At 52.6% G+C, this 27,974-nt stretch overlaps 1 protein-coding gene across 4 annotated transcripts in view; it reads left to right on the top strand.

Moving 5' to 3' along the window:
• Positions 1 to 27,206, top strand: part of GFRA2 (GDNF family receptor alpha 2) — a 227,732-nt gene extending 200,526 nt beyond the window's left edge. For all 4 annotated transcript variants that reach the window (XM_088838008.1, XM_088838007.1, XM_088838009.1 and 1 more), the window contains 5 exons: positions 11,357 to 11,466; positions 12,121 to 12,261; positions 14,201 to 14,373; positions 25,077 to 25,130; positions 25,825 to 27,206. In XM_088838008.1, coding sequence (XP_088694134.1) covers positions 11,357 to 11,466; positions 12,121 to 12,261; positions 14,201 to 14,373; positions 25,077 to 25,130; positions 25,825 to 25,947 — 601 coding nt within the window. In that variant the 3' untranslated portion in view covers positions 25,948 to 27,206. The remainder of the gene's footprint in view (positions 1 to 11,356; positions 11,467 to 12,120; positions 12,262 to 14,200; positions 14,374 to 25,076; positions 25,131 to 25,824) is intronic.
• Positions 27,207 to 27,974: the final 768 nt, after the last annotated feature.

The following is a 27,974-nucleotide window of genomic DNA, read 5'->3' as shown; positions in this document are numbered from 1 at the left end:
TGCTAGCTTCAGGGTAAAGCCTCGTGATGTTAGTGGGAGCACTTTGTGTGACCGTATAAATGAAGGAGATGCTTGTTAATAGATCAGATATATTTTGTTCCTTTGGCTTGAAGGGAGAGGATGGAGAAGCATCATGGGTGTGTGTGTGTATGCATGCTAAGTCACTTCAGTTGTATCTGAGTCTTTTGCAACCCCATGGACTGTAGCCCACCAGGCTCCTCTGTCTGTGGGATTCTCCAGACAAGAATGCTGGGGTGGGTAGCCATTCTCTTCTGTAGGGGATATTCCCAACCCAGGGACTCAATCTGCATCTTTTGTGTCTCCTGCATTGGAAGATGTGTTCTTTACCATTAGTGCCACCTGGGAAGCCCATTCTGAGCATGAAAATAAATGAAAGTGAAAGTGTTAATTGCCCAGTCGTGTCCAACTCTTTGCAACCTCATGGACTACAGCCGAACAGGCTCCTCTATCCATGGAATTCTCCAGGCAAGAATACTGGAGTGGGTTGCCATGCCCTCCAAGGGATCTTCCCAAACTTGGAGGTAAGTACTGTGATCCCTTCCCTTCTGCAGATGAGGAAATGGAGGCCTAGAAGAGGTTTAATGACAGAGTCAAGGCCACACAGCTAGCGAGTAGCTGAACCAGGGTTCAGACCCAGCCAGTATGACATGATGCCATAAATTGGACCTCAGGGCTGGGCCTGCTTCTGTGTATAGGTGGGGTTCTCATAGAATTCAGGACTTCCTGGGGGAGGAGAGCAAATCCTGCTTTTGGCAGCAGCCTGCCCTGAGGTCTTAGTCACATCCAGAAGGGTTCAATCTGCATTTCCTGGCCTGGCATCAGGCTCATCTCCCACCTGCCAGCTCCTAGGACTCAGGGCTTCCCTGGAGTGAGGGGCCAGGACTCTGAGATGGCAACTTTGCTCTCTCAGCCTCTTTCTCTCGTGATCGAGAGTCAGTTTCTGGTGCTTCTGGGTCCAGTAACATTTTCTCTAATCAAAGACTTCAAGAAATCATTGTTTATAATAACCCAGGATTCCTGAGGCCTCATTCAATTAAATGTAAAGAAATAAGGACCATCTTAAACCAACTTTATTAAAAGAGCACATAATGAACAGTGGATTCTATTAGCATCTTTTGAAATTTATTTCTGGATTGTGTCAGTTCACACAGCATTTTCCTCTGTTCTACTTAGGGTGCATAAGTATATCATCTCCTGCTTTTTATCCCTTAACTTGATTTCATGTTTGAATTTTCATATATTGGTATAATCTACATGCTTGAGAGTCCCTTGGACAGCAGGGAGATGAAACCAGTCAATCCTAAAGGAAATCAACACTGAATATTCATTGGAAGGACTGATGCTGAAGCTCCAGTACTTTGACTACCTGATGCAAAGAGCCGACTCATTGGGAAAGACTGTGATTCTGGGAAAGATTGAAGGCAAAAGGAGAAAGGGGGCAGCAGAGGATGAGATGGTTAGACGGCATCACCAACTCAATGGACATGAATTTGAGCAAACTCCAGGGGATAGTGAAGTACAGAGGAGCCTGGTGTGCTGCAGTCCATGGGGTCACAAAGAGTCGGACATGACTTACCGACTGAACAGCAACAAAAGCATCCTTGTCATTTTCAGTAGCAATGTGGCTTTCTGTGGCTTACCCATTGGAGCCATTCCTCTGTAGTTAAGCTGAGTGAAGAATCCAAGACCAGGTCTGTCTTCCTTCATGAATAGTACCATCATCCGTTTTCCAAGTTACTTGCACTGAAGTGTTCTTGTGATCCTGGCTATCTCGCATGGGTTAGATAGACCCTTTGTGAGTTTGGTTTTTGATATGTGTCCCTTTCAGTGTGTGCCTTTTGTGGATGCTTTGAACTTGGGCAAAGAAGATCAGATAAAATCAGACAGTGAGGCTAAGTAATAGTCAAAAAATTTTCTGTTTTAAGCAACAGAAACCCAACTACCCTAAGAAAAATGGAAAAGTAATCTACTGACTTTCAGTAAAATGTGGAAGGGGCAAGGGTGTGTTCCAGGACTCAAGTACAAATAGGTCTCCCTCTGTTTCTCCTTGTCTCTAGCTTTTGCTTCTCTTGACAGGCTAGCTGCATATTATCTTTATTGTGACCGTGAGGCTAGATCTGTGGTCCCAGTTTTTATGGGCTCACATCCCTGGTGCCTTAATCACCAGGGAGAAAAGAAAGTTCTTCCTTGCTCTATAGGAAAACCTCAGGGCAGGGCTCTGCTTGGCCTAGCTTGTGTTGCTTCCTTATCCTCGATGGTCAGTGTGGCCAGGAAGAGAGACCTGTGCAGTAGGGGCAGCCTGGGTCACCTGTCCACCTGTAGCCCCATGGTGGAACACCATGGTTGACAGCCTGTAAGAACTACCTGGCCAGAGGAGGAATAGCTCTCCCTAAGGGGAGTGGCTATTCTAGGCAGAAAGAGTAAATATCCATGTATACTTAAAGAATAAGCAGGAGGGAAGGAAGCCAAGTGGATTCTTAATTTCATGAGACAAGTGGCAGCAGCCTTCGAGAGAAGGCAGGAAGGAACGGGGCTCAGGCTGTCCACAGTGAACCCCGGAGGTGTCAGAAAGCAGGCCCATGGGGGAAATCCATTTCTTTCTCTCTCAGTGTCACGTAACATTGAGCCTGCTTAACCATGCCCTGCATCGCTGGAGGGAACCTCGGAAAGCCATTCCAGAAGCACTTGGGTCTATTAAAGCCATTTCCTCTACGTTCCCCTAAATCAGCTCTGAAGCCCATCGTGAGTAATTTGCATTTCTTGGGAATCCTTTTTCCCCTCCATGAAATATTCAAGTGCCTTGCTCATTAGCACGCGGCAGCGCTGGTGGCTGCCCCCAGAAGCATCGTTAGCAGTGATGGGTCATGGCTGCGAAGCTGCAGAAAGACCTCGTTCTCATTGGTAGGCACCTGGCCGTGCTGTGCTGGCTATAGGGTGACCATGTGACCTACCTCTTGGAGTTGTTTTGTCTTTGCTGTGAAATATATCTACTTTGTGGGATTGTTCAGAAAGTCAAATGCGACACCCCTGACTGGCACAGAGTGGAGGCCCTCAGTAAATATTAGCTTCCTGTCCTCCTCCTGTGATTCTAAACTAGTAGAAACCCATTGGTTTCTGTGGCAGCAATGTAATAGGTCTAACCTGATAAATGGGACTTTGGCCAAGTTAACAAGATCTTCAGGTGGCTCAGAAGTTAAGAATCCACCTGCAATGCAGGAGACCCAGGTTTGATCCCTGGGTCAGGAGGATCCCCTGGAGAAGAGAATGGCTATCCACTCCATTATTCTTACCTGGAGAATTCCATGGACAGAGGAGCCTGGCAGGCTATGATCCGTGGGGTCGCAAAGAGTCAGACATGACTGAATGAGTAGCACTTTCACTTTCAGACGCTAAAGCTTTGTGTTGGCCAGCATTGGAATGCTTTGAGGTTCTGAGGTGCAATTTACCATAGTATTATTCTAGGCCAGACAGATTGGAGAAAGCCTTTGTGCAAGAGAAGGTGTTTGTAACCTGGACCAAGGGAGAGATTCATTCATAACAGGTACCTGTGCTTTCTTGACAAGGTCAAAGCAAAGAATTGAGATGTGTGTGTGTACTCAGTCATGTCCAACTCTTTTGCGACCCCTTAGCCCACCAGGCTTCTCTGTCCGTGGGGATTCTCCAGGCAAGAATACTGGACTTAGTTGCCATTTTCGCTTCCAGGGGATCTTCCTGACCCAGGGTTTGAACCCATGTCTTTTGCGTTACCTGCATTGGCAGGCAGGTTCTTTACCATTAGCACCTCTTGGGAAGTGTACCCAAGTGTGACTGTTCTGTAAGGGGATAGGTGTGTGTGTGTGTGTTTGTGTGTGTGTGCAAACGTGCATACTCCTAGCCATCTAACTGTGAACCTTCTTGGGCTACAGCCTGAAGCATTATTTTTTTCCATTGACTGGGTTATAACATGTGCATATTTAAAGCTGAGACCAGGGAGTGGGCCTGAAGGGTCCCCGCAAGCCCAGCTCTGAAGCCTGTATCATTTGTTGCATCCCTAAACTTTTCCTGCATTAGAGTCACCTGGAGGGCTGGGTAAAGTGCAGAATGTTGGCCCCTGCCTTTGGATTTCATATCTATTATATCTGGGGTGGGATCTGGAAAATTTGCATTTCTAACAAATTCCCTCTTTTACACTTGGTGCTGTGGGTCTGTGGACCACACTTTGAGAACCACTGAGCTATAGGGAGTCCACCCTCTCCCGCCGGCCAGGTCTGGATGGTTTGGCTTGTCTGGGTTGACCGTGGCACTTCCAGCTTTGCCTCTTTTTCCCTTTGCAGGAGCACATCAGTCCATCAGATAGGGTTGCTAAATCTAACAAAGATACAGGCTACCCAGTTAAACTTGAATGCTGGAGAAACTGAAAAAAAAAAAAAAAAGAAAGAAACTGGTATAAGTATATCCCAGATATTGCATGGAATGTACTTATACTAAAAAAAATTATTGTTGATCTGAAATTCAAATTAATTGGATGTCCTACATTTAATCTGGCGACTGTTTAATGAAATCGGGGGTCAAGTGTCTCTCTGGCTCTCCTGCTGCGTTCCTGTGATTGAATAGGCTACAGCAGCTGATGAAGCCAACCCAAAGAGGTCTGTGTGTTTCGGATAGATCCACCTGCTGCCCTGAACGCATTTGGCGGTCTTTACTCCATCTCACTGAGAGTGGACTTGGCTCGTGTTCATTGATGGTTCTTCTGCTGGCTCTCTGTTTTTTCCCTTTGTCTGTCTGTCTTCTCTTTCTCTTGTGCTTTCTCTTACACCATCTATCCTACGGGGCCTCTTCAAGGCAAACATCTGGGAAGCAATGGGGCTGGTCGAGGAACAGTTCATTCCTGGAAGTGAGAACAGAGTCCAAGAGATTGGGGAACTCACACCATCTGTAGGGACGAGTGGAAGCTGGCCCAAGATCCCCAGCTGGCTCGCTGCACGTGATGAAAGGATAACATTTGCCTTGGAGACTGTATTACTGGGACCGGGTTGACTCACTTGTGGTTGCAGCTGAGAGTGTAGCGGGCTTGGAGATTGATGCCGCTGGTCTCTGATGCTGATGGATGGAACCGGCTGCTTGGACACGGGAGTGGGCTATGTGGATTTGGCTGTGTCTTGAGGGACAGAGGGAAGCTGAACGATCAAAGGCCTCCTGGAGACTTGGACACGGCGTCCTCCTAAATGGTCACTTTGGTTTGCCAAGGATGCTGAGGCTGAAGAAACAGAGTGCCAGAAGGCCTGCTGCTGCTGCTGCTGCTGCTAAGTCGCTTCAGTCATGTCCACCTCTGTGCGACCCCAGAGGACCCCATAGACGGCAGCCCACCAGGCTCCCCCGTCCCTTGGGTTCTCCAGGCAAGAACACTGGAGTGGGTTGCCATTTCCTTCTCCAATGCATGAAAAGTGAAAAGTGAAAGTGAAGTCACTCAGTCGTGTCCAACTCTTCGCGACCCCATGGACTGCAGCCCACCAGGCTCCTCCATTCATGGGATTTTCCAGGCAAGAGTACTGGAGTGGGGTGCCATCGCCTTTGCCTAGCCGCTGCCTTTCCCTCCACCGTTCCCGTCTGCTCCTCGCTCTACCCTCCTCGTGCTCTGAAGACAGCCGTGGGGCTGCTGTGAAGGACAGGCCACAGCCTGGGAGGGGCGAGGTGGCCCTTCCTCGTTGGTCACCCTGGATCTGGCCAAGGGCCCCCTGCCGCCCCCGTGTCCTCCGTGCGGCATGGACAGCGAAGTGGGGCCGGGAGGCCAGCGCTCATCTGGGCCCAGCAGGCTGACTCCGGAGCCGGGTGGAGAGACGGTGGGAGCTGTCATCGCCCCCTGATCCGCTCACCTTGTGTGAGGCCCAGACCTGCCACAACAAGGCGAACAGGTATTTCTTCTACATCAGACACAGGAAAAGCTATTTCCTGTTTGCTAGTGGCAGGCACGGTGCTGGGGACAAGATGTCTGGACAAGAGAAAAAAGGTAAGGACGGTGCCTCCTCTGTGTGCCCAGCTCTCTAACAGACCAGACGAGGGAGCTAGGCCGGCACGGCCCACCCTGTTGAATAACTGGGGACACTGAGCACAGAGACACGACAGGCCTGCCCAAGGTCACATACAGGGCAAGCAGTGTGCTGTGCGCGGCCGTGTGACAGCTGTTCCCTCCGCTCTCAGCAGCTGGATCTGTCATCCCCTTCTCACTGAGCATTGGAACTCTTTCCTCTTCTGTGTCCCCTTCTGCTTCCTTCCTTCACCTACCCCCTCTCTCTGGATGACCTTGTCTGTCACTGTGAGCATCAATTTCTCATTTTCACATGTTCCCGCTGTCTCTAGCCTGGGGTCCAGTGATATTTTGAGGGCCATTGTGGACGTGAGGTTGTCAAGTACCTCAATGTTCCCGTGTCGGTGACTGGAGACCCGCCCTTGCAGAAGGGAGGGGAGGCCCACGTGTAGGATGGGGAGGTTGGAGCTAGGTTCTCAGGTCTGCTGCAGCAGGCATCATGCTCCTTCAGGACACTGGGTTTGCATTGACCTCTGTGGAGGCCTGGCCCCAGGCCTGGTGGGCACTCAGCCCTGACCCCATCGGCTGGGATGTCCTTTCTGACATTTCACTGACATGTGTGCCATTCCCATCATTGATCTGTCAGTCACATAGCAGGGCCTCAATACGTATTTGGAAAAAAGATGGATGGGTATCTCCCACTAGTCCAAAGGCATTTGGAGGATGTAGATGAAGAAGTTGTTAGAGTCTTCCACTCTGGTAATGTATGTTCCAGTTAGGGGAGCAAACAGGGCCATATCAGTAAGTCTGTATGCAATTAAGTATGAAATTGCCTCGTCTAGACTGGATATGTAGCTGGAGTACAGAGGTGGGAGAAGTCCATGTGGCTGGTGGGGCAGAAAGGGCTTCAGGGGCAGGACTGACAGTGAGCCCTTGAGGAGATGTAGGAGGGGGTTGGGCTCTCCATGTGATCAAATGGCATTAGCATGGACTTCTGTAGTTTGGTTAAGAGATCCTGTTTTAACTTCTCTTTGGTGGGGAGGAGATGGTAACTAGCATCTCTGCTTGTAATCTCACAGCCCCGCACACTGCAGGAGTTCAGCCGTGGCTTCCTGCTGCCCAGCCGCAGTGCTCCTTGTTGTTGGAGCCTGACCACATCCCCTTGGCTCCTTCTAGAGGGAGACCTTCGGCCACAGCAAACAATGAAGTCTTTGAAGGTGCTGTGTTAGTGTCCTGTGGCTGCCTTAACAGAGTGCCACAGACTGGGTGGCTTAAAACAGAAACTGAAAAGATGTGGGTCTGTCATACAGGGTGAAGTAAGTCAGAAAAACAAATATCGTGTATTAACAAATACATGTGGAATCTAGAAAAAATGGTACAGGGGAACCTGTTTGTATAGGTCAGGATAGAGCTGCAGAGGTAGAGGATGGACATGTGGATGAGAGAGGGGTGAGAGAGGGAGGCTAGGATGAATTGGGAGGTTGGAATTGGCACAGATACATCACCATGTGTAAAAGAGACAGCTGTGGGAAGCTGCTTGTAGAACACGATGCTCAGCTCGGTGCTCTGTGATGACCTAAGGGGGTGGGTGGGAGGAAGGTCCAAGAGGGAGGCGATATATGTATACATATGACTGATTCACGTTGTTGTACAGCAGAAACTAATAGAACACTGTAAAGCAATTATAATGCAATTAAAAAACCCCAGAAACTGATTTTTCACAGTTCTGGAGGCCAGAAGTCCAAAATCCAGGTGTTGGCAGGACCGTGCTCCCTGTGCAGGCTTGAAGGGAGAATCTGTTCGATGCCTTTCTCTTAGCTTCTGGTGTTGCCAGCACTCCTTGGCGTCCCTGGACTTGTACGAGCGTGTGGATGTTTAGTAGCTTAGTCGTGTTCGGCTCTTTGCGTCCCCATGGACCATAGCCCATCAAGCTCCTCTGTCCATGGGTTTTCCCAGGTGAGAATACTGGAGTGGGTTGTCCTTTCCTCCGCCAGGGGATCTTCCTGACCCAAGGATCAAACCCGGATCTCCAGCACTGACAGCCAGATTCTTTAGCCCTGGCACCACCTGGGAAGCCTGGACTTGTAGGTGCATCAGCCCAAATGCTGCCTGGATCTTCACATGCATTCTCACCGTGTGTCTCTGTCTCTTCTCTTCTGCTATAAGGACACCAGACATTGGATTGAGGGCTCACCCTAATCCACTGTGACCTCATCTTGCTATATCTGCAAAGAGCTTATGTCTGAATAAGCTCAGGTTTACAGGCACCAGGGATGAGCACCTGGCTCCTTGTGTGTGTGTGTTAGTCTCTCAGTCATGTCCGACTTGTTATGACCCCATGGACTGTAGCCTACCAGGCTTCTCTGTCCATGGGGATTCTACAGGCAAGAATATTAGAGTGGGTTGCCATGCCTTCCTCCAGGGGATCTTCCCGACCCAGGGATCAAACTCAGGTCTCCCACGTTGCAGGCAGATTCTTTGCCATCTGAGCCACCAGGGAAGCCACGTGGCTCATTGGCTGACACAATTCAACCTGTGATAGCTGCTTAGAGATTTTGGTTTGTTGGCTCCAGATCCTCCTTGCCTAAGTCTGTGTCCCTTCCTGGTTCCCTGGTGGGTCTCTGGAGGTTTGGGGTGTGGGCAGAGACCACCTCTCATTGACCTTCATTCATTTGCTGGGCTCACGCAGCAGGACAGACCGATCTGACTGATCTGGCCGATCTGACCATTCAAGACCAAGTCTTCTTCTGCAGTGGCTGGGAGCTTGGTTGGAAGTGCTGTTTTTCCCTGCTTGGGGGACTGGGTGAGCAGATAGAGGGTGTGATTTATGGGCAGGAGGTAGGGTGGAGACAATGCAAATTTCCTTCTCTTTTCCTGCGGAGGACAAGATACTTTCGTAGAGGAGCAGGATGGGGGTGGGGGGCCTGCCCGAAGGGGCTGCCCTTGTCGTTGGAGTTCTGGGCTGGAGTTCTAGCTCCACTTCTCAGAAGCTCTGGGGTCCTGGGCAAGTTACTCAGCTCCGCTGAGGCTCAGCTTCTTCCTCTGTAAAGGGGGATGGGTGCTAACAACTCCTTGGCATATCTCAGAATTTTTGTGAGGACTCGGTCATAAAAAGTGGATGTGAATGGACCTCTGCTTAAGTCCCATTTTGATTGTGGTCAGTTATACACAACATAAAATCGGCCATTTTCACCATATTTGAGTGCACAGCTCCGTGGCATTTGGTGCACTCCCATTGTGGTGCAACCACACCACCATCCATCTCCAGAACGCTGTCATCTTCCCCGGCTGTGAAAACAGTTTCTGTTTCTTGATAAATAAGGAGAATGAGTCCTCAAGAAGCAAGGACTCATCTGAGGTCTTGCAATGAGTTAGGGGCGGAGCTGAAGCGAGACCCCGCCCCCTGACTGTCAGCTTGGAGCTCACCTTCCAGCTCTGGCCCCTTGCTGTCTCTGCAGGCTGCAGGTGTCCAGGGACACATGAGGCTTCTTTGGGGTCAAATTGCTCTGGAGAGCTGCTTTTTCCTTCTCCTATACCCCTTTTCCTGGGACTGTGGTGCCTCCTGGCAAATCAGGATTTGTCCCGTGGGAGGACCTAAGTGGACTTTTCCATTGAGGGTGTTCCTTTTAGGTTGTCCTGTTCCTGGTCTCTCTCAACTTCTTATTTTTCTCTCTCTTTGCTCCTTCCTGATGTGGACAGAGTTCCAGTGGAGGAGCAGAGGAGTTGAATTGGGGGTGATCTTTGAGGTGGCTTTGTGAGAAACATTGCAGTGTGGACAGAGCATGGGCAGGGTGGCAGATGGTCCTTCCTGTGGCTACTGTAGCGTTCTCATACATTACAGCCTGAGTAGTAGGGAGGCAGGCAGTGGTCCCAGCCCAGGCTGATTGCAACAGCCCTGGGCCGGGGCACTAGGGCAGGAGGAAGAAGAAATAGAAATACCTGTGCAGGTTAGACTTGGGTGCCCTAGGCCTCCTGTGAACTCCACACAAGGTGCTAGGGGCTGGGGACAGACAGGCTCAGACAGCGGCTGCCTTCCGGCAGCTCACGGTTGTGCTGGGAACACAGAGCTGTGTGCAGGTGGGCACAAAGCAGCTTTATCCATGCTGACAGAGAGGAGCAGGTGATGACAGGTTACGTCACCAGGGGAAGAAAATGCTGGTTGTGTCTTTTGGGGTTGGGGAGCTAGTGGAGGGACAGCCCTGGAGACTCTGCTCTGATTTGATGTAGAAGAGAAGGGTCAGGAATGCCCGAGGGATGTCTCATCCTACGGGGACTCTTTTTTTTTAACCTCCCTGGGAGTTGGTCCCACTAACCCCTAGAAGGATCCTGTGAGGTGACTGAAAGTGTTAGTTGCTCAGTCGTGTCTGACTCTTAGAGATCCTGTGGACTATAGCCCACCAGGCCCCTCTGTCCATGGGATTCTCCAGGCATGAATACTGGAGTGGGTTGCTATTTCCTTCTCTAGGGGATCTTCCCGACCCAGGAATCAAACCTGGATCTCCTGCATTACAGGCAGATTCTTTACTATCTGAGCCTCCAGGGAAGCCCTATGAGTTAGCTGGGCAGGGGTTATTTATTTTTTTGTCTGCTTCGGATCTTTGTTGCATCATGGAGGTCCTGAGTTGTGGCTCTCTCTCCCTGTGGCTTGCGGGTGTGGTTGCTCCATGGCGTTGTAAGATCTTAGCTCCTGGACCAGGGGTCGAACCCACATCCTCTGTATTGCAAGGTGGACTCTTGACCACCGACCCCCCAGGGAAGTCCCCGGGTAGGGATTGCAGGGTGGCAATAGCAATGTGTTGAAGGACTTGGGAAAGGTCACCAGGAGTGTGACCAAGCAGGAAGCAGAGCCCGGCCTTCATGTCTGAGTTCCAGACATTGTCAGCAAACCCACCCGGGTTCTCTCTGTGTTCCTCCAAGTGAGATATCCGTTCAGAATGGGCTTTGCCTAAACTGGGTGACTGGCAGGAGGAGAAGGGGTGACAGAGGACGAGATGGTTGGATGGCATCACTGACTCCATCGAGATGAGTTTGAGCAACTTCTGGGAGATAGGGAAGGACTGGGAAGCCTCGAGTGCTGCAGTCCATGGGGTCACAAAGATTTGGACACAACTGAGTGATTGAACAGCAACAAAACTGGATGCCTCAATTTCCAGGAAGTCCTGTCCTCAAGGAGTTCCTAGCCTGAAACCCCCCAGAACTTGTTTCCCCCCCTCTTCCTCCTCTCTGTCCTTCCTGGCTTCCTACTGCCCTGGGAGGCTCTGAAGGAGCTGCTGTGCCCTGGAGGAGACGGGAGGTCAGCCAAGTTAACCTGCTTTCTTCTCCTGACCCCAGGTCCCGGCTGGCGGACTTCCATGCCAACTGCCGTGCCTCCTACCAGACGCTCACCAGCTGCCCCACCGACAATTACCAGGCATGTCTGGGCTCCTACGCTGGCATGATCGGTAAGCCACCCCAGCCCGGGATCCCAGTGGCTCCCGGCTTCCCCTGGCCCAGGTAGGGACTGAAGTCCAGTTCCTCCTCTGCCTGGTTTCAGATAAGAGCTGTGATGGGAGCTGGGGTTTTATCACAGGGGAGGAGCCCCAAGGATCTTAGGAAGCTTCTGATATAAGAAGGATGATATTCATTGTGTGACATTCTAGGCTCTGCACTGAGGAGTTTATGTGAACTGTCTTATATAAATCTCAAAACAGCGCTTTCTGAGTGGGGGTTGGGGCTCCACTTTACAGATGGGAAAACTGAGGCTTGGGGAAACTGTGTGACTTGCACATGTTCACCCCGCTGGTCAATGCTGGCACTGGGATATATATAAACCCAGGAGAGAGCCTTAGTCTCCCTAACTATTGGTGTAGGAGAAAGCCAGGGCCCGTGCTCTGGGTGGGGGCTCCTGGGTATCTCCTCTGCTGTCCTCTATGCCATGACCCCCCTGCCGACCCTCGTGGTTTGGATTGTGAGCTGTGATGTATATGTGTTTAGGGGTCAGGTGGTGGGGGTGGGGGATGGGTCCCAAGCCTCCTCTATGATGCGCCTGGGGTCTGGGGGCCAGGAGGGAAGCCTCACCGTTCCTCTCTCCTCGGCCTCCCTGTCTCCCTGCCCAGGGTTCGATGTAACACCCAACTATGTGGACTCCAACCCCACGGGCATCGTGGTGTCCCCCTGGTGCAGCTGTCGAGGGAGTGGAAACATGGAGGAAGAGTGTGAGAAGTTCCTGAAGGATTTCACAGAGAACCCATGCCTCCGTGAGTACGCCCGCATCTGCCCCGTCAGGAGCCCTCCCGCCCCTCCTGTCCCAGGGGCCCTGGAACTGTGCCGTGTCCTGCCCTCCTTCCCTCTGCAGTGGCTGGTGGCCCCTGTGGGGCTTCTCCAGTAGGGGGGTTGACTACGCAGACCATGGGTTTTGCACTCCTGGAGATGCTCCCTGGAGCTGTCTTGGGGCCCCTGGAGGCCTCAACCTTTGTCACATTAAGGCTGAAGGTTTCCGGTCTGTTATCCTAATGGTTTCGCCAGGTTTCTTTGGGGACTGCCCTGCGATGAGGGTCTCAGCTTCATTCACTTCTCCCTTTAAGGATTGATTTCCCCTGGGAATTGGAGTCTTAAGTCGTCAAACTGCTGCTTATCTGAAGGCCAGAGAGAGAAGTCAGCCACAAGCTACATCTGCCTGGTCTTTCTAGTCTGACACCCTTGACAACCCACCCACTGGAAGATCTCCTCCCCCTTTCCCTTCCTCTTTTCTTCCTTCTGTCCATCTGTCCATCCTGCCTTTCTGACAGCACCAGGAGTTTAGAGATGGAAGTCACAGGGCTTGTCATTAAGCAGCTGACCCTCTGAAGGGGGGGCACCATTAGAGCATCATGGCCATCACAGTACAGGGGGCGCTGTGCTAGGGTGAAGGTCTGCAGAGGGTTCTGCCGGAGCACAGGATGGGGATGCCCAAGACATCCTGGAGGTAAGGGTCCCTGAAGGCTTCTTGGAAGCTGACCCACAGCGGGGGTTGCTGGGCACTGGTCAGCTGAAGTGGCAGCAAGGGCCCGCTGGTCTGCTCTAGGCAGAGGTGGGTTTTGGGAACCTGTGGACCACTTAGCCTTGCCACAGAGCGTGAGGATGCCTGGGGTTACCTGGACAGGTGGAGAGAGTCCTCCTCATGGAGGAGGGCAGGCATACTTGAAGGCATTTGGATCTTAGGGTTCTGCAGGTGGCAGAGGTGGTATGTGTGTTGGTGAAGGGGTGTTGGCAGGTGGTGCCGTGGTCAGATCTGATTTCGGAAGGCTCACTCTCTGCTTCTCGTGTTGGGGGTGTGAGGGTAGGGGTATGGTTCTCACAGGTGACCCCAAACCGAGTCCACTAGAGGATGCAGCAGGTGCTCTGGGCGGAGGACGGTGCCCATTGATCCAGAGCAGTGTTGGGGGTGGGATGGGAAGGAGAGAGGGTGGAGTGACCTGTCAGAGGTCAGCCCGTGGCCAGCAAGAGGGTGGTTAGGGAAGTGTCCTGGGTGACCGAGATTTCGGCCCTGGGTGACTTAGTGGAGAAGAGACGGCAAACCTTCAGTACTGGAAATGGGGAGGGGGAGGCAGTGTTGCAGTGGAGGGAGTGGTGCCTGATGAACTTGCGGTGCCTCTGGGGCTTGGGGGTGGAGCGTCCTGTAGGTCTTGTGTATTTGGCTGGGTGCTGCGGACACAAGTCTGTCCTAGAGGCCTCATTCGCTAGTCCCGGGTGACCGGTGTAACCGACTGACTTGGGGTGCGTGAGGCCTCCTGGGGCGGGGCTGCGCTGGGCCATTGGCGTGCCGTGGGGGCGTGGCCCGCAGCACGGATGCTGCAGGGAAGACAGCTGATGCCCGGAAGACAGCTGGTGCCCGGAAGACAGCTGGTGCCCTGGGCAGGGCTGCTGCTCCCCTCCCGGCTCCCCGTGCCCCCACTTCTCCTCCTCTGTTCCTCTTCATTCCTCATCCAGCACATCTCCTTCTATTCCAGCTTCCCTCCTGCTCTTTTCTTCTCTGGGTGTGAGACCTTGCTAGGTATCTGAAAGGGAGCTTCAGCCAAGCTAGTTCAGACAAGTTCCACCCTGCCCCCAGCTCCGGGCCATCACAGGGAAGGTAGCTGTTGGGATACCTTCAGCTGAGGGGCAGAGTGACGGGGGGCCCCTGATTTCTCTGTGTCTTCCTGCTCTCTTTCCCCACAGGGAACGCCATCCAGGCCTTTGGCAATGGCACAGATGTGAACCTGTCCCCTAAAAACCCCCCGTTCCAGGCCACACAGGCCCCTCGGGTAGAGAAAACGCCTTCATTGCCAGATGACCTCAGTGACAGCACCAGCCTGGGGACCAGTGTCATCACCACCTGCACGTCTGTCCAGGTGAGGGGTTATAGCTGGGCACTGGGGATATGGAGCTGGGGAAGGTGGAGGGCTGAGAGAAGAATCTAATGTCAGGGCCAGGGTGGGAGGTTACAGACAGGGGACCAGGGGCGGGGCACACAATCTCCTCCCTTTGGGTCAGGACCCTAGAGGCAGAAAGAGCTGGTGGGAGTTAATTTTCCATGATTCATTCACTGGACATCACCTTGCAAGTATCAGACACCTGTTCTGTCACAGGATTGTACTACATACCACAGGGGTGCCAGAGAAATGAGATGGTTAACATTCACTTGCCATCTACTGATGACCAGGTACTGTAGACTAGCTAGCAGACTCTACCTATTTCATTGAATTCTCACACAATGAGATGCTGTGATCCTTGTTTTACATAGAAAGCTAGCCCAGAGGTGTTAGGCCACACAATCAGGGCCACACAGCTGGTTAGTGGTGGAATAAGATTTCAAACCTACCTCTGACTCCACAACCCATGATGTTCATTTGTTTATCCATCTGTCCATCCATCCAGTGCGTGGGATGCACACATTTTGGTCGAGATCTTATATGAGATGCTAAGGAGACATTGGTGAATGAGGCTGACAGAGTCCTGTGTTTTGTGGTCCTTGGTGGTATTGTTGAGGGTCAGACAGTTCAGCAAGCACCAGACATGGGGTGTGGTCAGTGCCACAGGAGGGGACCACGTGGATGGCACTGTGGAGACACATCACAGGGCTCACCACTCAGCCTTTGTCTCTGCTGAACTTCCCTCGTGCCATCATACCATCTGCTATAGTAGATTCTTTGCTTAGGAAAGAAACCCCCCCCCCCCCCGCACACACACTCACACACACACTCTCTCTCACACACACTTATATATACTTGTGCACACACTCACATCCTAGAAGAAAGAGTTTAAAAGAGGATCTGGGAAATATCTGCAGAATATCAGGGGAAGCAGAGGAGGGAGGGAATAGTGAGGGCATGGATGGTGGGGCATAAGGGATGTTTCAGGAAGGAGTTGGGGCTGGAATTCCCAAGGAGGGGTGGGGTCTGGAGTCCAGTCAATGGGGCTCAGTGTGGGCATGGCTGTGGGGGCAGCGAGAACAAGCCTGGCTGTGTAGGGCAATGAAGACGCAGTCTGAGTGGGGTGGGCTGGTGGGATCACCAGTAGGCACGCTCTGTGAAGTTTCATTCTTGCAAGATGAGTAATAAGTCCTGGAGAGCTGGCTACAGCCATGTGACTGTCGTTGACGTGTTGTACTGTGTGCTTGAAATTTGCTAAGACTTTAGATGTGCAGACCTTAGGTGTGCTCAGCACAAAAAAGAAATCAAACAAACAAACAAAAATGGGTAATGGTAGAGGTGTGACGTGATAGATGTGTTGACTGACTCATGGTGAATATTTCACGGAACTTATGCATATTGGATTGTGCACCTTAAATACATACAACATTTTTTGGCTATGCCTCAGGCATTGTGAGATCTTAATTCCCTGACTAGGGATCGAACCTGGGCCTCCTGCAGTGGAAGTGCAGAGTCCTAACCACTGGGAATTTCCAGATATATGCAATTGTTGATGGTCTATATAACCTCAGTAGGGCTTCCCTAGTGGCTCAGTGGTAAAGAATCTGCCTGCAATGCAGGAGCCTCAGGTCTGATCCCTGGGTTGGGAAGGTCCCCTGGAGGGAGAAATGGCAACCCACTCCAGCATTCTTGACTGGGAAATCCCATAGACAGAGTAGCCTGGTGGGCTGTAGTCCACAGGGTTGTAGAGTTGGTCACAACTGAGTGACTCACACTAACACGAACCTCAGAACCGCCAGAGAGAAAGAGCAGCAGGCCTTCAGAGTCCTGAGAAGAGACCTGAGCAGGGATGGGGCCCGGCAGAGGCATCCAGGCCCCTTGGGCATCCCTTGCTGGTACCCATCCTGGTTGGGAAGCCCACTCCCTCTTCCCTTCCTTGTGGACACCTGACCTCCAAGTGCCCTCAGGCCGGCCTAGCGTGGCCCCTCCATGCCCCACTCCCCTCCATTAAGCCGCCCCTCCTGATTGGGGCTGCGGTGTGCACGTCACCCTTGGGCAGCTCCTAATTACACTGAACATGCTTCAGCGGCTGCCGGCGGGGCCGAGGGGCCGCTCCACAGACGGTCACCAGCTCAATTTCATGCTAGAGCAACGGGCAACTCGGCCGGTGGGGCTGTGCCACCTGTCAGTTGACCAGGCTCTGGTCTGGTCCCCAGGTCCCTCTGGGCACTGCCAGCCTTCCTCCCCAGCCCCTGGGGGCTGGCTAACCCAGGAGATGCCCACTCAGGGGGCCGTGGACCCTCCTTAAGACTCTGAGAGAGTCACCGCGGGCATGGAAAAGTTCAAAGCCGGGGTCTCATGTCTGCCACAGTCCTCTAAATGCCTGGTGACTCTGACTCCATTTTCTACTCCTGCTTCCCTCCAGTGCTTTGCTGAACCATTGCCTCGTTTCTTTCAGTCCCAGCTTGGGGCTGCAGGCTCACTGTCTGGGGTCTCATCTTACACTCGGTTTGATTACAGGTGGGTTAATGCATGGTCTCTATGGAAGATGATGTGTATGAGGAACTTTACCTACATGTTAGGTGTTTTGAATCCTGGGGTGGGGGGAGCTGTCTGGCTGGGGGATCCTCCAGGCCTGTCCCCCATGACCATCCACTTAGGTCTACTGACTAAGTCACTCTGGGCAGGACAGCACAGAGGGCCTTCCCAGGAGAGGGACCCATCCATCACCATCCCTACACCCCTGTTTCTTCTCTCAGAAACTGAAAGGGAAGTGCTTTTGTTTTTGTTTTTTTGTTTTTAAATTTTTTGGCATGCGGGATCTTAGTTGCCCCACCAAGGATTGAACTCCCACCCACTGCAGTGGAAGTGTAGAGTCTTAAGCACTGGACTGCCAGGGAAGTCCCTCTGATTCTGCTTTAGTCTTTTAAAGACTACTGCTACTACTGGAAGTGCCGAGGGAATAAGGCTGCATCTCTGCCCTCAGCTTGGCTGGAGGCTGGTGTAGGTGGTCTGTCCTTCCTCGGCTCTGCTAGCTTGGAGGGGCTCTGTGGTGGCCCTTGGGAATGACAGCAACCCATGGGGATATAAGGGAGTCTCTGAGTGAGGGCAGAGACGGGGAGCTGAGCTGGGGAGGGGGGGAGAGGAAAGCTGTGCATCCCAGACACCCCTGGAGAGAGAGGCGAGGTTATTTAACTCTGTCCCCCTCCTCCTCCACAGGTGGATCCTGGGGGAAACCTTAGGGACTGTCTTCACTGACTCAGAGACTGCAGCCAGGTGGTGACCCTGCATGAGAGATTGGATGTTAGGAGTGAAGGGCTCTCAGAGCTGCTTCGCAAACCTCAAAGGGTGGAAGCCCAGCGAGGACAGTGACTTGCCCTGGCGTCTGCCTTCTGGAGTTTTCTTCTGGCTGCGCTGTGCTGTCACCTTCTCTGTATCTGCTCCCCCAGAGGACTTTCCCACAGTGGGGGTGGGATCTGGGGACAGAGGAACTCTTCTCCCCATGGAGGGCAGCTGAGCAGAAGTGTGGGGGGTTTTAGGTACCAGAGAGGAGCCGGCAGCCGGGCAGACCCCGAGCTGGCCCTCTGCCTGGGGTCCTTGATGCTCTCTAGTGTCTGGCTCTTACATGTTTCCACTCCTGGCTGTGGTCCTCTCTCCGGGTGGCCCTGCCAGCCTGGTGCTCTCTGGAGCTTGGAGAAAGTGCAGCAAGATCTGCAGAATGGTATCTCCTTCTGTCCCTGCTTGCTCTCTCTCACACACACACACATCCCCAGTGTGAATTCCGTCTCTTCTACCCAATGGTCCCTAGAGCGGAGAATCCATAGAAGGCTGTTCTATCTTGTACCCTCATCCAGGGCCCTTTGTTTCTGAAGCCCATAGTGCATCCCCCAGTGTAGGCCCAAGGTCCAGGCTGAGCAAGACGCTGGCCCTTGAACTTGTCAGTCCCTCTGAGTGGAGGGTGTCTCCCTCCCCTCTCTTCAGCTCACTGCCTTTGAATCCTCCTTGGATGCTGTCCCTCGGGTGGTCTCCTGACTCAGCTCTGGCCAAGCTGCCTTCTCCTTGCTTAGGGCTCCTGTTTGACACCTTCTGGCCCACATCAGGATGTGTTCTGCTCCCCCAACCAGACGAGCATCCCTGGAGGACAGGAGCTGCATTGCCCCTTTTGTTGTTGTTGTTGAGTCACTAAGTCGTGTCCAACTCTTTGTGAGCCCATGGACTGCAGCATGCCAGGCTTCCCTGTCCTTCACCATCTCCCGGACCTTACTCAAACTCATGTCCATTGAGTTGGTGATGCCACCCAACAATCTCATCCTCTGTCACCCTCCTTCTCCTCCTGCCCTCAATCTTTCCCAGCATCAGAGTCTTTTCCAATAAGTTAGTTCTTCGTACCAGGTAGCCAAAGTATTGGAGCTTCAGCTTCTGCATCAGTCCTTTGAATATTCAGGGTTGATTTCCTTTAGGATTGACTGGTTTCATCTCCTTGCTGTCCAAGGGACTCTCAAGAGTCTTCTCCAACACCACAGTTTGAACGCATCAATTCTGCGATGCTCAGTCTTCTTTATGATCCAACTCTCACATCCACAAATGACTCCTGGAAAAATCACCCCCCTTGGTAGCCCTTATAACGAAGTGCCTAGCACCTGGCATCAAGCGGATGCCCCACACAGGTTGACAAAAAGAGCCCAGGGTCCTGATCATTGGATTTATGGGGACTTCCTGCTCTCTGTTCTAGAAAATGGTTTGTTTTGTTGCAGGCAACTCTGTTCAGCTTCCCTCCCTCTCATTGATGCCCTCCGTGTTCTGTGAGGTGTGAAGGTAAAGAAGTCTTTCTGTCAAGGATGCAGGAGGATTGGGTAGAAGGCTGTCCTATCATGTGATGGAACCTGGACCAGGGTGGCACAGTGTGGGCGGGGCACACTGGCAGTGGGTTCACGCTTTCCCTGGACTTGATTTGTTTCTAGTGTCCTTGGCATTCCCTGTGGGTGACTCGGGGCCAGTTTGCAGGCCCCGTCGGGTCACCTGGAGTCTCATCTTCCCCAGGGCTGCAGGGCCTTAGTGACGCAATTTCTCCCTTGCATTCCTTGTCTCTCTCGGCCAGTTTCTGCTCTCAGTCTTGCTGCTGCCCATCAAATTTGGGGGAATTAAGAATGAGTTTGCTGGGCTTGCCAAGAGTCCCACCTCCATCTCCCCCTTCTCCTCCCTGTTCTCTGGATGGGTCTCTTACTGGGCACACAGGCCTATGGCCATCAGAGCATGGGCCCCAGAGGCCATCAGTGTTTCTATATGCCTATTATACATATATTTCTCCCATCTGAGTACTAACCAGGCCCAACCCTGCTTAGCCTCTGAGATCAGACAAGATCAGGCACATTCAGGGTGGTATGGCTGTAGACAATATATTTCTTATTTACAGACTCGGCCCAACTCAAAGCTTTGAGAGGCTCCCGTGCTTCTTCTTTTCTTCTCTTCCTTGTAGTCATTCATTTATCCATCCATCAACACCTTCACTCATTTACTGAACGTAAGTTCTTACCGCATGTCACTCTGTTGCAGACACTGAGGCTGACCAGCATGTGAGGCCTGTACCTTGGTCCTCATACTGGTGGGAGGGTCAGAGTACATGCTGGCTCAGAGAATTATGGAGCAGAAAGTGTTGGGTGCACCAAGGGACAGATAAGGCGTTATGGGATCCAGAGGAGGAAGCTGCTTTGGAAGCACAGGACTCATGGAGCAGGCAGACCTTGCTCCTGGGCCAGGAGGAATAGGGAGAATTGATGGATGATGTAGGGATGCAGACATATGGATGGAATGGGGAGGAGTGGGAGAGGAGGGAGCCAAGGCAGGGATTCAGGACAGCGCAGAGCAGCTGAGGAGGGGCTCTGCTGCCGAATCTGGCCTGCTGCCTGTTTGGATAAATCAGGTTTTACGGAACATGGCCCCACCCAGTTGTCACATACGGTCCATGTGCTGTAGGTAGAGTTGTGTTGGGATGGACGTGATGGCCAGTAGAACCTAAAATTGTAATTCTCTGACCCTTTGTAGAAACATCTCCCCCTGACCTTTGAAAGTGAAAGTGAAAGTCGCTCAGTCATGTCCAACTCTTTGCGACCCCATGGACTATATGGTCCATGGAATTCTCCAGGACAGAATACTAGAGTGGATAGCCTTTCGCTTCTCCAGGGGATCTTCCCAACCCATGGATCAAACCCAGGTCTCCCACATTGCAGGTGGATTCTTTACCAGCTGAGCCACAAGGGAAGCCCAAGAATACTGGAGTGGGTAGCCTATCCCTTTTCCAGTGGATCTTCCCAACCTAGGAATCGAACCAGGGTCTCCTGCATTGCAGGCGGATTCATTACCAACTGAGCTATCAGGGAAGCCCCCTGACCTAAAGGAACGCAGATCATGAGTTTGTGAGAACACAGAGTTCTGATATGGGAAGAAGGGGGTGGCGAGTCAAACCTGATTAGCAGGATGAAGTGGTGACTGTGAAGAGGCTGCTGAAAGCTTTTGAACTGGGATGTCATGATGCGAAGTGTGATTTGGGAAGATAATCTGACAGCAGGTGGAGATTGGTTGTCAAGCGAAGGAGGCCGGGGAACTGTTAGCAGATCTTTGCGACAGCCAGTGATAGTCGATAGTCATCAGTAAGAAAGGAGGGCTTGTATTAGGGAGGTGGCGGGCAGGGGAGGATGAGGAGTTACTGGGCATGTATAGGGGGAGGCACTGAGGCCAGGGGCACTGGGATTGGAGGCAGCGGGTGGGGTGGGGAGGGTGGAGGCAGGAACAGAGGTGGGAGACAGGATCGGCCAGTTCCAGCCAGAAGTTTTCCCATAGAGGTGGTGGTGGTGGTGTTAACTGCTCAGATCCCATGGACTGTAGCCTTCCAGGCTCCTCTGTCCATGGAATTCTCTAGGCAAGAATACTGGAGTGGGTAGCCATGCCCTCCTCCGGGGCATCTTCCTGACCCAGGGATTGAACCCAGGTCTCCTGCATTGCAGGTGGATTCTTTACCATCCGAGTCACCAAGGAAGCCCTTCCCATAGAGATAACACTATAGTTGGTCCCTGGCACCTGGGCCAGACCCACAAGGCCCTGGCACTGCCAGATGTGGCTTTGGGAGTGTGGACAAAGGTGGCCAGAAAGATGAAAAAGGTGATAATTTCCTTCCAACTTCCTGGGCAAAGGGCCTCTGTGGGAGAAATTTCTAGAAGGATGAACCTTATCTCTGCTGCCATCCTCCTCCCTCCCTGTTGCCAAGATAATCGGCTGAGATGGACATCAAAGGTGGCCTTGGTGGGGTGTGGCCTCAGAGCACAGCCTGCAGCGTGGTGGGGGTGCTTGGGGAGGACACAGCCTCTCCCCTTCCCCACCCCACCCCACCCCCACCGCCCGCCTTAGCTGAACTGGTATGGAGGTGACTGTGTGGGTGTTTATTTCTCTCATCAGGGTGTGAACAGGGCTGTGACTCATTCATCTTTGGAACTTCCTGCGGGGAGCAGTGGGAGAGTTAATGATGAGGGAGGTGGTGAATCTAGCCTAAGCCTTGGCCATTGGGTAGTGGAAACTCTTTAGCTCTTCATCTCCTCCATCCGCCACTGTCAGAAAAGGTCGGCTGACCAGCAACACCTGCACTGTTCTGTGTGCCTAGGACTGAGGATGGGGGATGTCTTGGGCTTGCCCTTGGGGGAGGCTCCTAAACCTTCACTCCTTCACTCTCTGCTCTGGGTTTTCTGGAAGTCAGGTGGCAGGGTGGGACCTCCATGGGGCTGGGGCTTCTCCCTGACTTTGCTTCCAGAATGGGGTAGCCACAGTCCGCCAGCTAAACCCCGTCTCACCATGCAGCCCCAGTCCTGGGAGTGTGCTGAATGCAGGCTCCGCTTGGCTCTGAGTCATGCTTGGGCGTTCAGGGGCCTTTGAACTTGTCTGTGCAGAGGAAGTGGCAGCCCACTCCAGTATCCTTGCTGGGAAAATCCTATGAAGAGAGGAGCCTGGCAGGGTACAGTCCATGAGGTCACAAAGAGGTCACACGACTGAGCGACTGAACTGAACTGAACTGATGCATGGTCTCATGTATCTTTATGGTGGGTCAGTGAGGTTTGCTTGACTGTAGATCACTATCTTATAGACGAGGAAGCTGAGGTGCCAGTAGATGAAGGGATTCACCTGGGGTCAGTGGCTGAACCGACTGGAGCCTTGGGCTGTGGTGTCTGGGGCCCTTCCTTCCTTGGATAACAGGGCTTATCCATAGGAGGGACACAAAGGTTTAGGACCCTGCAGTCTAAAAAGGAAAGGCTGGGATGGGTCTCTGAGGTTAGCATCTATCAGGTGGATTTTGCAGCACTTGAAGGCAGTTCTTGAGGACAGCCAGAGGAAGCCCAGTGTGTCACTGGGCCTCTCAGTACACGTTCACTGTGGGCCAAGTCAACCCTGAAGCCTGCCTGGCAGAAATGCCACTGGCTCAGAAGGGCTTGGGCAAGTTCTGTGGGTGATGGAGCCCAGGTGGGTCACTGATAGAGCCTGAGGAGGGTCCTGTCGTGATCTTTATGGAGCCAGTCCTTCCCCTACCAAGTCCCTGTGGCCCCACCAGAGACCACACACTGGGTCGGAGTCCTTTGGCCCTGGCCCTGGGAGATAGCACCACTTTCTCACAATAATATGGGTCTCAGGAGGGGGTGAAGGGCCCTCTCCTATTCCTTCCCCTTCACCTCTTTTTCCTCCCTCTCCCCTGTTCCCGCTCCTCCTCCTTTGCTCCCTTCCCCCCTCCCAACCCTCCCGCCCACCCCACCCCCCACACCGTGCCGTCAGCTCCCTCTCCCCTTCTACTTTCTCCCTCCCTCTCTGCTCCCTCATGTCCTCGGACTCACTGTGGTTGGAGCTGCACTTGGTCCTGGGCAGTGGAATCCAGTCCCTGGATCCTGTGGAGCCTTTGAGCAGACGCCCTTCTGCAGAGTCCCTGCAGGTTGGTGGCTTGGCTGGGCTAGACCTTGGCACTTGCTGCTCCTGGTGCTGTGGCCTTAAACAGGATCTTCTAGGTCTTGTCCCTGGTTCCACCTCGGCTGTGCCCACTGTCACCATGATCACATCTCCACTGTCACTAGTGACTCTGCTCTTGGCCGGGGCCTTTGTGTGACAGCTGGGGCCTTGTTTAGTTGACCAGATGCCCTGGGTGGTAGATCGCCTGTAACGTTTCAGGTATTATTAATACTTCTGGCCAGAAGCAGTGATTTAGGCATAATTTCTTGGGCTTTCCAGTTGCTTCTGGTGGCCAGAGCCAGTGGCCAGGATAGAAACATCACACCCCCCAGCTGGTTCCCGTGGATCACTATTATGATAATGGCAACAAAGGGCTGATTTCCATGCACACCCTCTGGCTCTCATTCCTCACCTGGACCACAGAGCTCCCAGGTGCCACACATCTGTTTTGGAGGAATGGCTGACACCTGATACCTTGGCCAGATGTCTGCCTAACCGGCCCCAGTGGCAGACATCACTAATCAATCACAGCTGTCTTCCCCATGAGCCCAGTGAGGACTCGTGATCTTTCTGGAGCTGGCACTCGGGTGTCTGTTCTGATCTGCAGCATTCATTCATTCATTCACAGACTTGTTAATGAATGACAGTTGTCAAATGTTAACTGAGTACAGTAAGTCCCCTACATATGAACCTTCAGGGATCAAACTTTCAAAAAGTGAATGTGTGTTCATATGTCCATTCATGTAAGGTGTAAGTGAAATTGCAGCTTGCTCTCCACCTCCTATTGCTGCTGATCCTTCATTTCTGCCATCTCCCCTCTCCTCACCGTTCTGCAGGCAGTAACTCTTCTTGCCTATCACTCAGCGCCTGCCCCGGTATGCCAGCTCTTGTACTATATTACTGTACTTTTCAAGGTGCTGAACTGTGAGATTAAAAATGTTTATTTTTTGTGTTTGCTTGTTTTTATGTATTATTTGTATGAAAAGTATAAACCTATTACAGTACAGTACTGTGTGGCCGACTCATTGGAAAAGACCCTAATGCTGGGAAAGATGGAAGGCAAGAGGAGAAGGGGAAGTCAGAGGATGAGATGGTTAGATAGTGTCACTGACTCAATGGACATGAATCTAAGAAAACTCTGGGAGACAGTGAAGGACAAAGGTCTGTGTGCTACAGTCCATGGGATCGCAAAGAGTCAGTCACAACTTCACGACTGAAGAATAGCAACAACCATATAGCCGAGTTAGTTGGGTACCTAGGCAAACATTGTTGGACTTAATGAACAAATTGGACTTAGAAACGTGTTCTCAGAATGGAACTTGTTTGTATGTAGGGTACTTGCTGTGTAATGTTTATTGAGCTGCTGTTACGCAAGGAAAAAAAGTCTGGTTCTTGCCTCGTCAAGTGGAGCTCTGAATGTGGTAGTCAAACCTGGAAACACCTTATCACTCTATGATGCTGTGTGTGTTTGGCCAGCAGAGTTAGAACTCTCTTCTTCAGGAGCCCAGAGGAGACAGGACTTAATCACTGCAGGTGTCAGAGGAGGCGCAGGCCCTTGTGTTGCCAGTGCTCTTTGTGTGTACCCTGCGATGCCAGCAGTGGATGGCACGGCTGCGGAATGTGGGATCCCATCTGAATCCGGGGACAAAGCCTGGCCAGAGACCCAGCCATGTCACCCACCCTTACTAGTGTCTTCTCTCCCACAGGAGCAGGGGCTGAAGGCCAATAACTCCAAAGAGTTAAGCATGTGCTTCACAGAGGTGCGTGAGGGGCAGAGTGGGGGTGGGTGCAGGTGCTGAGCGGGGAGGGGGCTTGTTTTCCAGGCGAGCCTTGGACTTGGAGCCCCCAGATTCCATGACACAGGCTGGGCTAGCTCAGCTTCCAGGCCGCCTGAACCAGGGTGGGCGCTCACTCTGTGGGGGGCGAGGATGGGTGAGTGTAGAAGTTACAGCCAGGGCCTTTCCTTTCCTCTTGGGGGAGATGCTCAGGCTGCTCTGATGCGAGATCCTGGCAAGCCCTCCTGACTCTATAGACATGTGCACCCATCAGCCTGCTCCGTGCTGGTTCTGGGACCCTCCACAGAGGTGGAGAGATGGAAAAGGACCTGGGCCCTTCCTTGAGGGAGACCCAGCACAGGACTATACCTATGTGCATGCTAAGTTGCTTCAGTCGTGTCCGACTTTTGGCGACCCCATGGACTGTAACCCGCATGGCTCCTCTGTCCATGGGATTTCCCATGCAAGAATACTGGAGTGGGTTGCCATTTCCTTCACATGCAGGGTCTCCTGTGGGGACCCTAACCCTTCTCCAGGGGATCTTCCCCATCCAGGGATTGAACCTGGGCCTCCCTCATTGAAGACAAGATTCTTTACTGTCTGAACCACCAGGGAAGCCCAGCCCTATTGACTCATTTGTCTTTTTCTCTGCTTCTCTCTCTCTTCCTTTTGGCCGCAGCTCACGACCAATATCATCCCAGGGAGTAAAAGGGTGATCAAACCTAACTCAGGCCCCCGCAGAGCCAGACCGTCGGCTGCCTTGACCGCTGCATCCTTCCTGATGCTGAAGCTGGCCTTGTAGGCTCTGGGGATCCCGTCGGGAGATTTCTGAAAGCTACATGGATGAGAACACCCGCCTGACAAAATGGAAACACACACACACACACACTTTGCAAAAAAAAAAAAAAAAAAAAGATGTTTTTTCCCACTTTGTCTCTGAACCTGTCTCCTCCCAGGTTTCTTCTTTGGAGAAGTTTTTCTAAACCAAACAGACAAGCAGGCGGGCAGCCTGAGAGCTGGCCCAGAGGGCCCCTGGCCGGGGGAGCCCCGTGCCGAGGAGGGCACACGGCAGGTCTAGAGATACCCTTCATTTTTCTCTGGGGGTTTTCCTCTCTGGACCCTGCTGACATGAGACCAGATGACACCCGTACTGCCCAGGGACATGGGCAGGGCCAGCATGGCTGCTGTTCTTCTCAAGCTCCCCAGTAAGGAGACCTGCTGGGGACTGGCAGGGGGCAGCAGGCAGCAGGGCAGCAAGGCTGGCCCCTGGGGGTCCAGCTGGGCACCGTCAGCACCTCCACTTGGCTTCCAGGATGGAGTTTATTTCGCCTCCCTTCTCTGAGGGCGGGATCCGACCTGTGGACCGGTGTGGTGCTCTCCCCTTGATCCCCACTGTAGCATGGGGGGGAGGGCAGCTCCGATGGGGTTTGGGGAGCCCAGCCTGTCTGGGAGGCCCCGCTGGGGGTTGGGAGCAAAACTTGGGAACCACCTCAAGGCGGCTTCTTCCTCCTTGGTGGCAAAGAACCTCCTTTGAGATCAAAGAGAAATGATTCCTTGTCCACTCCCTTGGTTTCTTGTGGGTCCCTTTGGTGGGTCTCCCTTTGGAGGGAGGGGCCAGGCGCCGGGAGAGATGGAGGAGGCACCGTGGGCCGTCTCCCGGCACCATGCTCTGGTCCCTGCACCTCCCTCCACCGCTCACCTCCCCGCCTTACTCGCCCACCTTCTCTCTTCGCATTTCTGAGACATGCGCCCACTGCCCACTGTATGTACATAATGCGGCTCCTTTCTCAACATATATGTATATACACATCCGTATACATATATCGTGTGGTTCCCTCTCCTTTCCTTTTTTTAAGGACCTATGGAAATAATACCTAACAGATGAGCGAAAATGTATTATTGTAAAATTTATTTTTTTTAATAATGTTGTCTATAACGGGGGAAGAGAAGGAGGTGGGCTCCCTGTGCTTCTGCCCCAGTCGGGCTGACGGGGTCGTGGAAGGGAGTTCCTGACTGGTATCACGCGTAGCCGAGGCTCCAATAAACGTACTAGGAAGCAATCTGCCTTCTGCTTCACTCTGGGTGTGCTGCCTCCCCTGGTTTGTTCTTGGCCCGGTGCCAGCGTCTCCGTTGCTTTCCTGGGGAGCTCTGGGAGAATGTGTGTCCATGTGCACACACGTGTGTCTGTCCACTGTGTGTCCTCGGGGCAGGTGTTGGAGCTCTGCATGGAGGCGATTTTACATCCCCTGGGTCTGAGTTCCTGGTTGTGCTGAGCCTACTCGTTTGTTCACCGGTCATCTCCTCCCTTCCGTCCCAAACAGGCCAGTGCCTGCTGGCCCCAAACCGAAAGGAACTGGAAGTAGCCGTGGGGATGGAGGATGGGAGACAGCCTGATGTCACTTCTCGTGGATGTTTTTGTTTTAAGGATGCCTGCTTGGCCCATTGAGGTGGCACAGTTGGTCATCCTGTGGGGACTCCTGTTTTTTTTACATGGTTGTGAAGGCAGGGACATGGCCTCCTGGGTCCCAGCCTCTGATGGAGGGGTGGTGAGCCAGCCTGCCCTCTTCCCCAGCCACTGCTAGCCTTCCTGTGGGTAGAGCAAGGTGGAATGCCCCTTCAGTTGGGAATCCATATCCTTTGCAAACAGCAAAAGACTTTATAAGCAAAGACTTATAAACCTTTGGGGCAGGTGGCCCACAGAGTGGGCAGGGGGGGCACCCAAGGAGGTTTGGGCCAAAAGACATTTGAAAGCAGAAAGGATAGAAAACAGAATCTACAAGGTCAGAGTGCTGCCCCCTTTGTGATGAATGACAACAACCATCATCCAGC

This window comes from Moschus berezovskii, chromosome 7 (genome assembly GCF_049115385.1).
Source record: "Moschus berezovskii isolate FMDL1 chromosome 7, NW_MosBer_1.0, whole genome shotgun sequence".
Classification (NCBI taxonomy): Eukaryota; Metazoa; Chordata; class Mammalia; order Artiodactyla; family Moschidae; genus Moschus; species Moschus berezovskii.
This window is presented reverse-complemented; position numbering and strand designations above follow the sequence as displayed.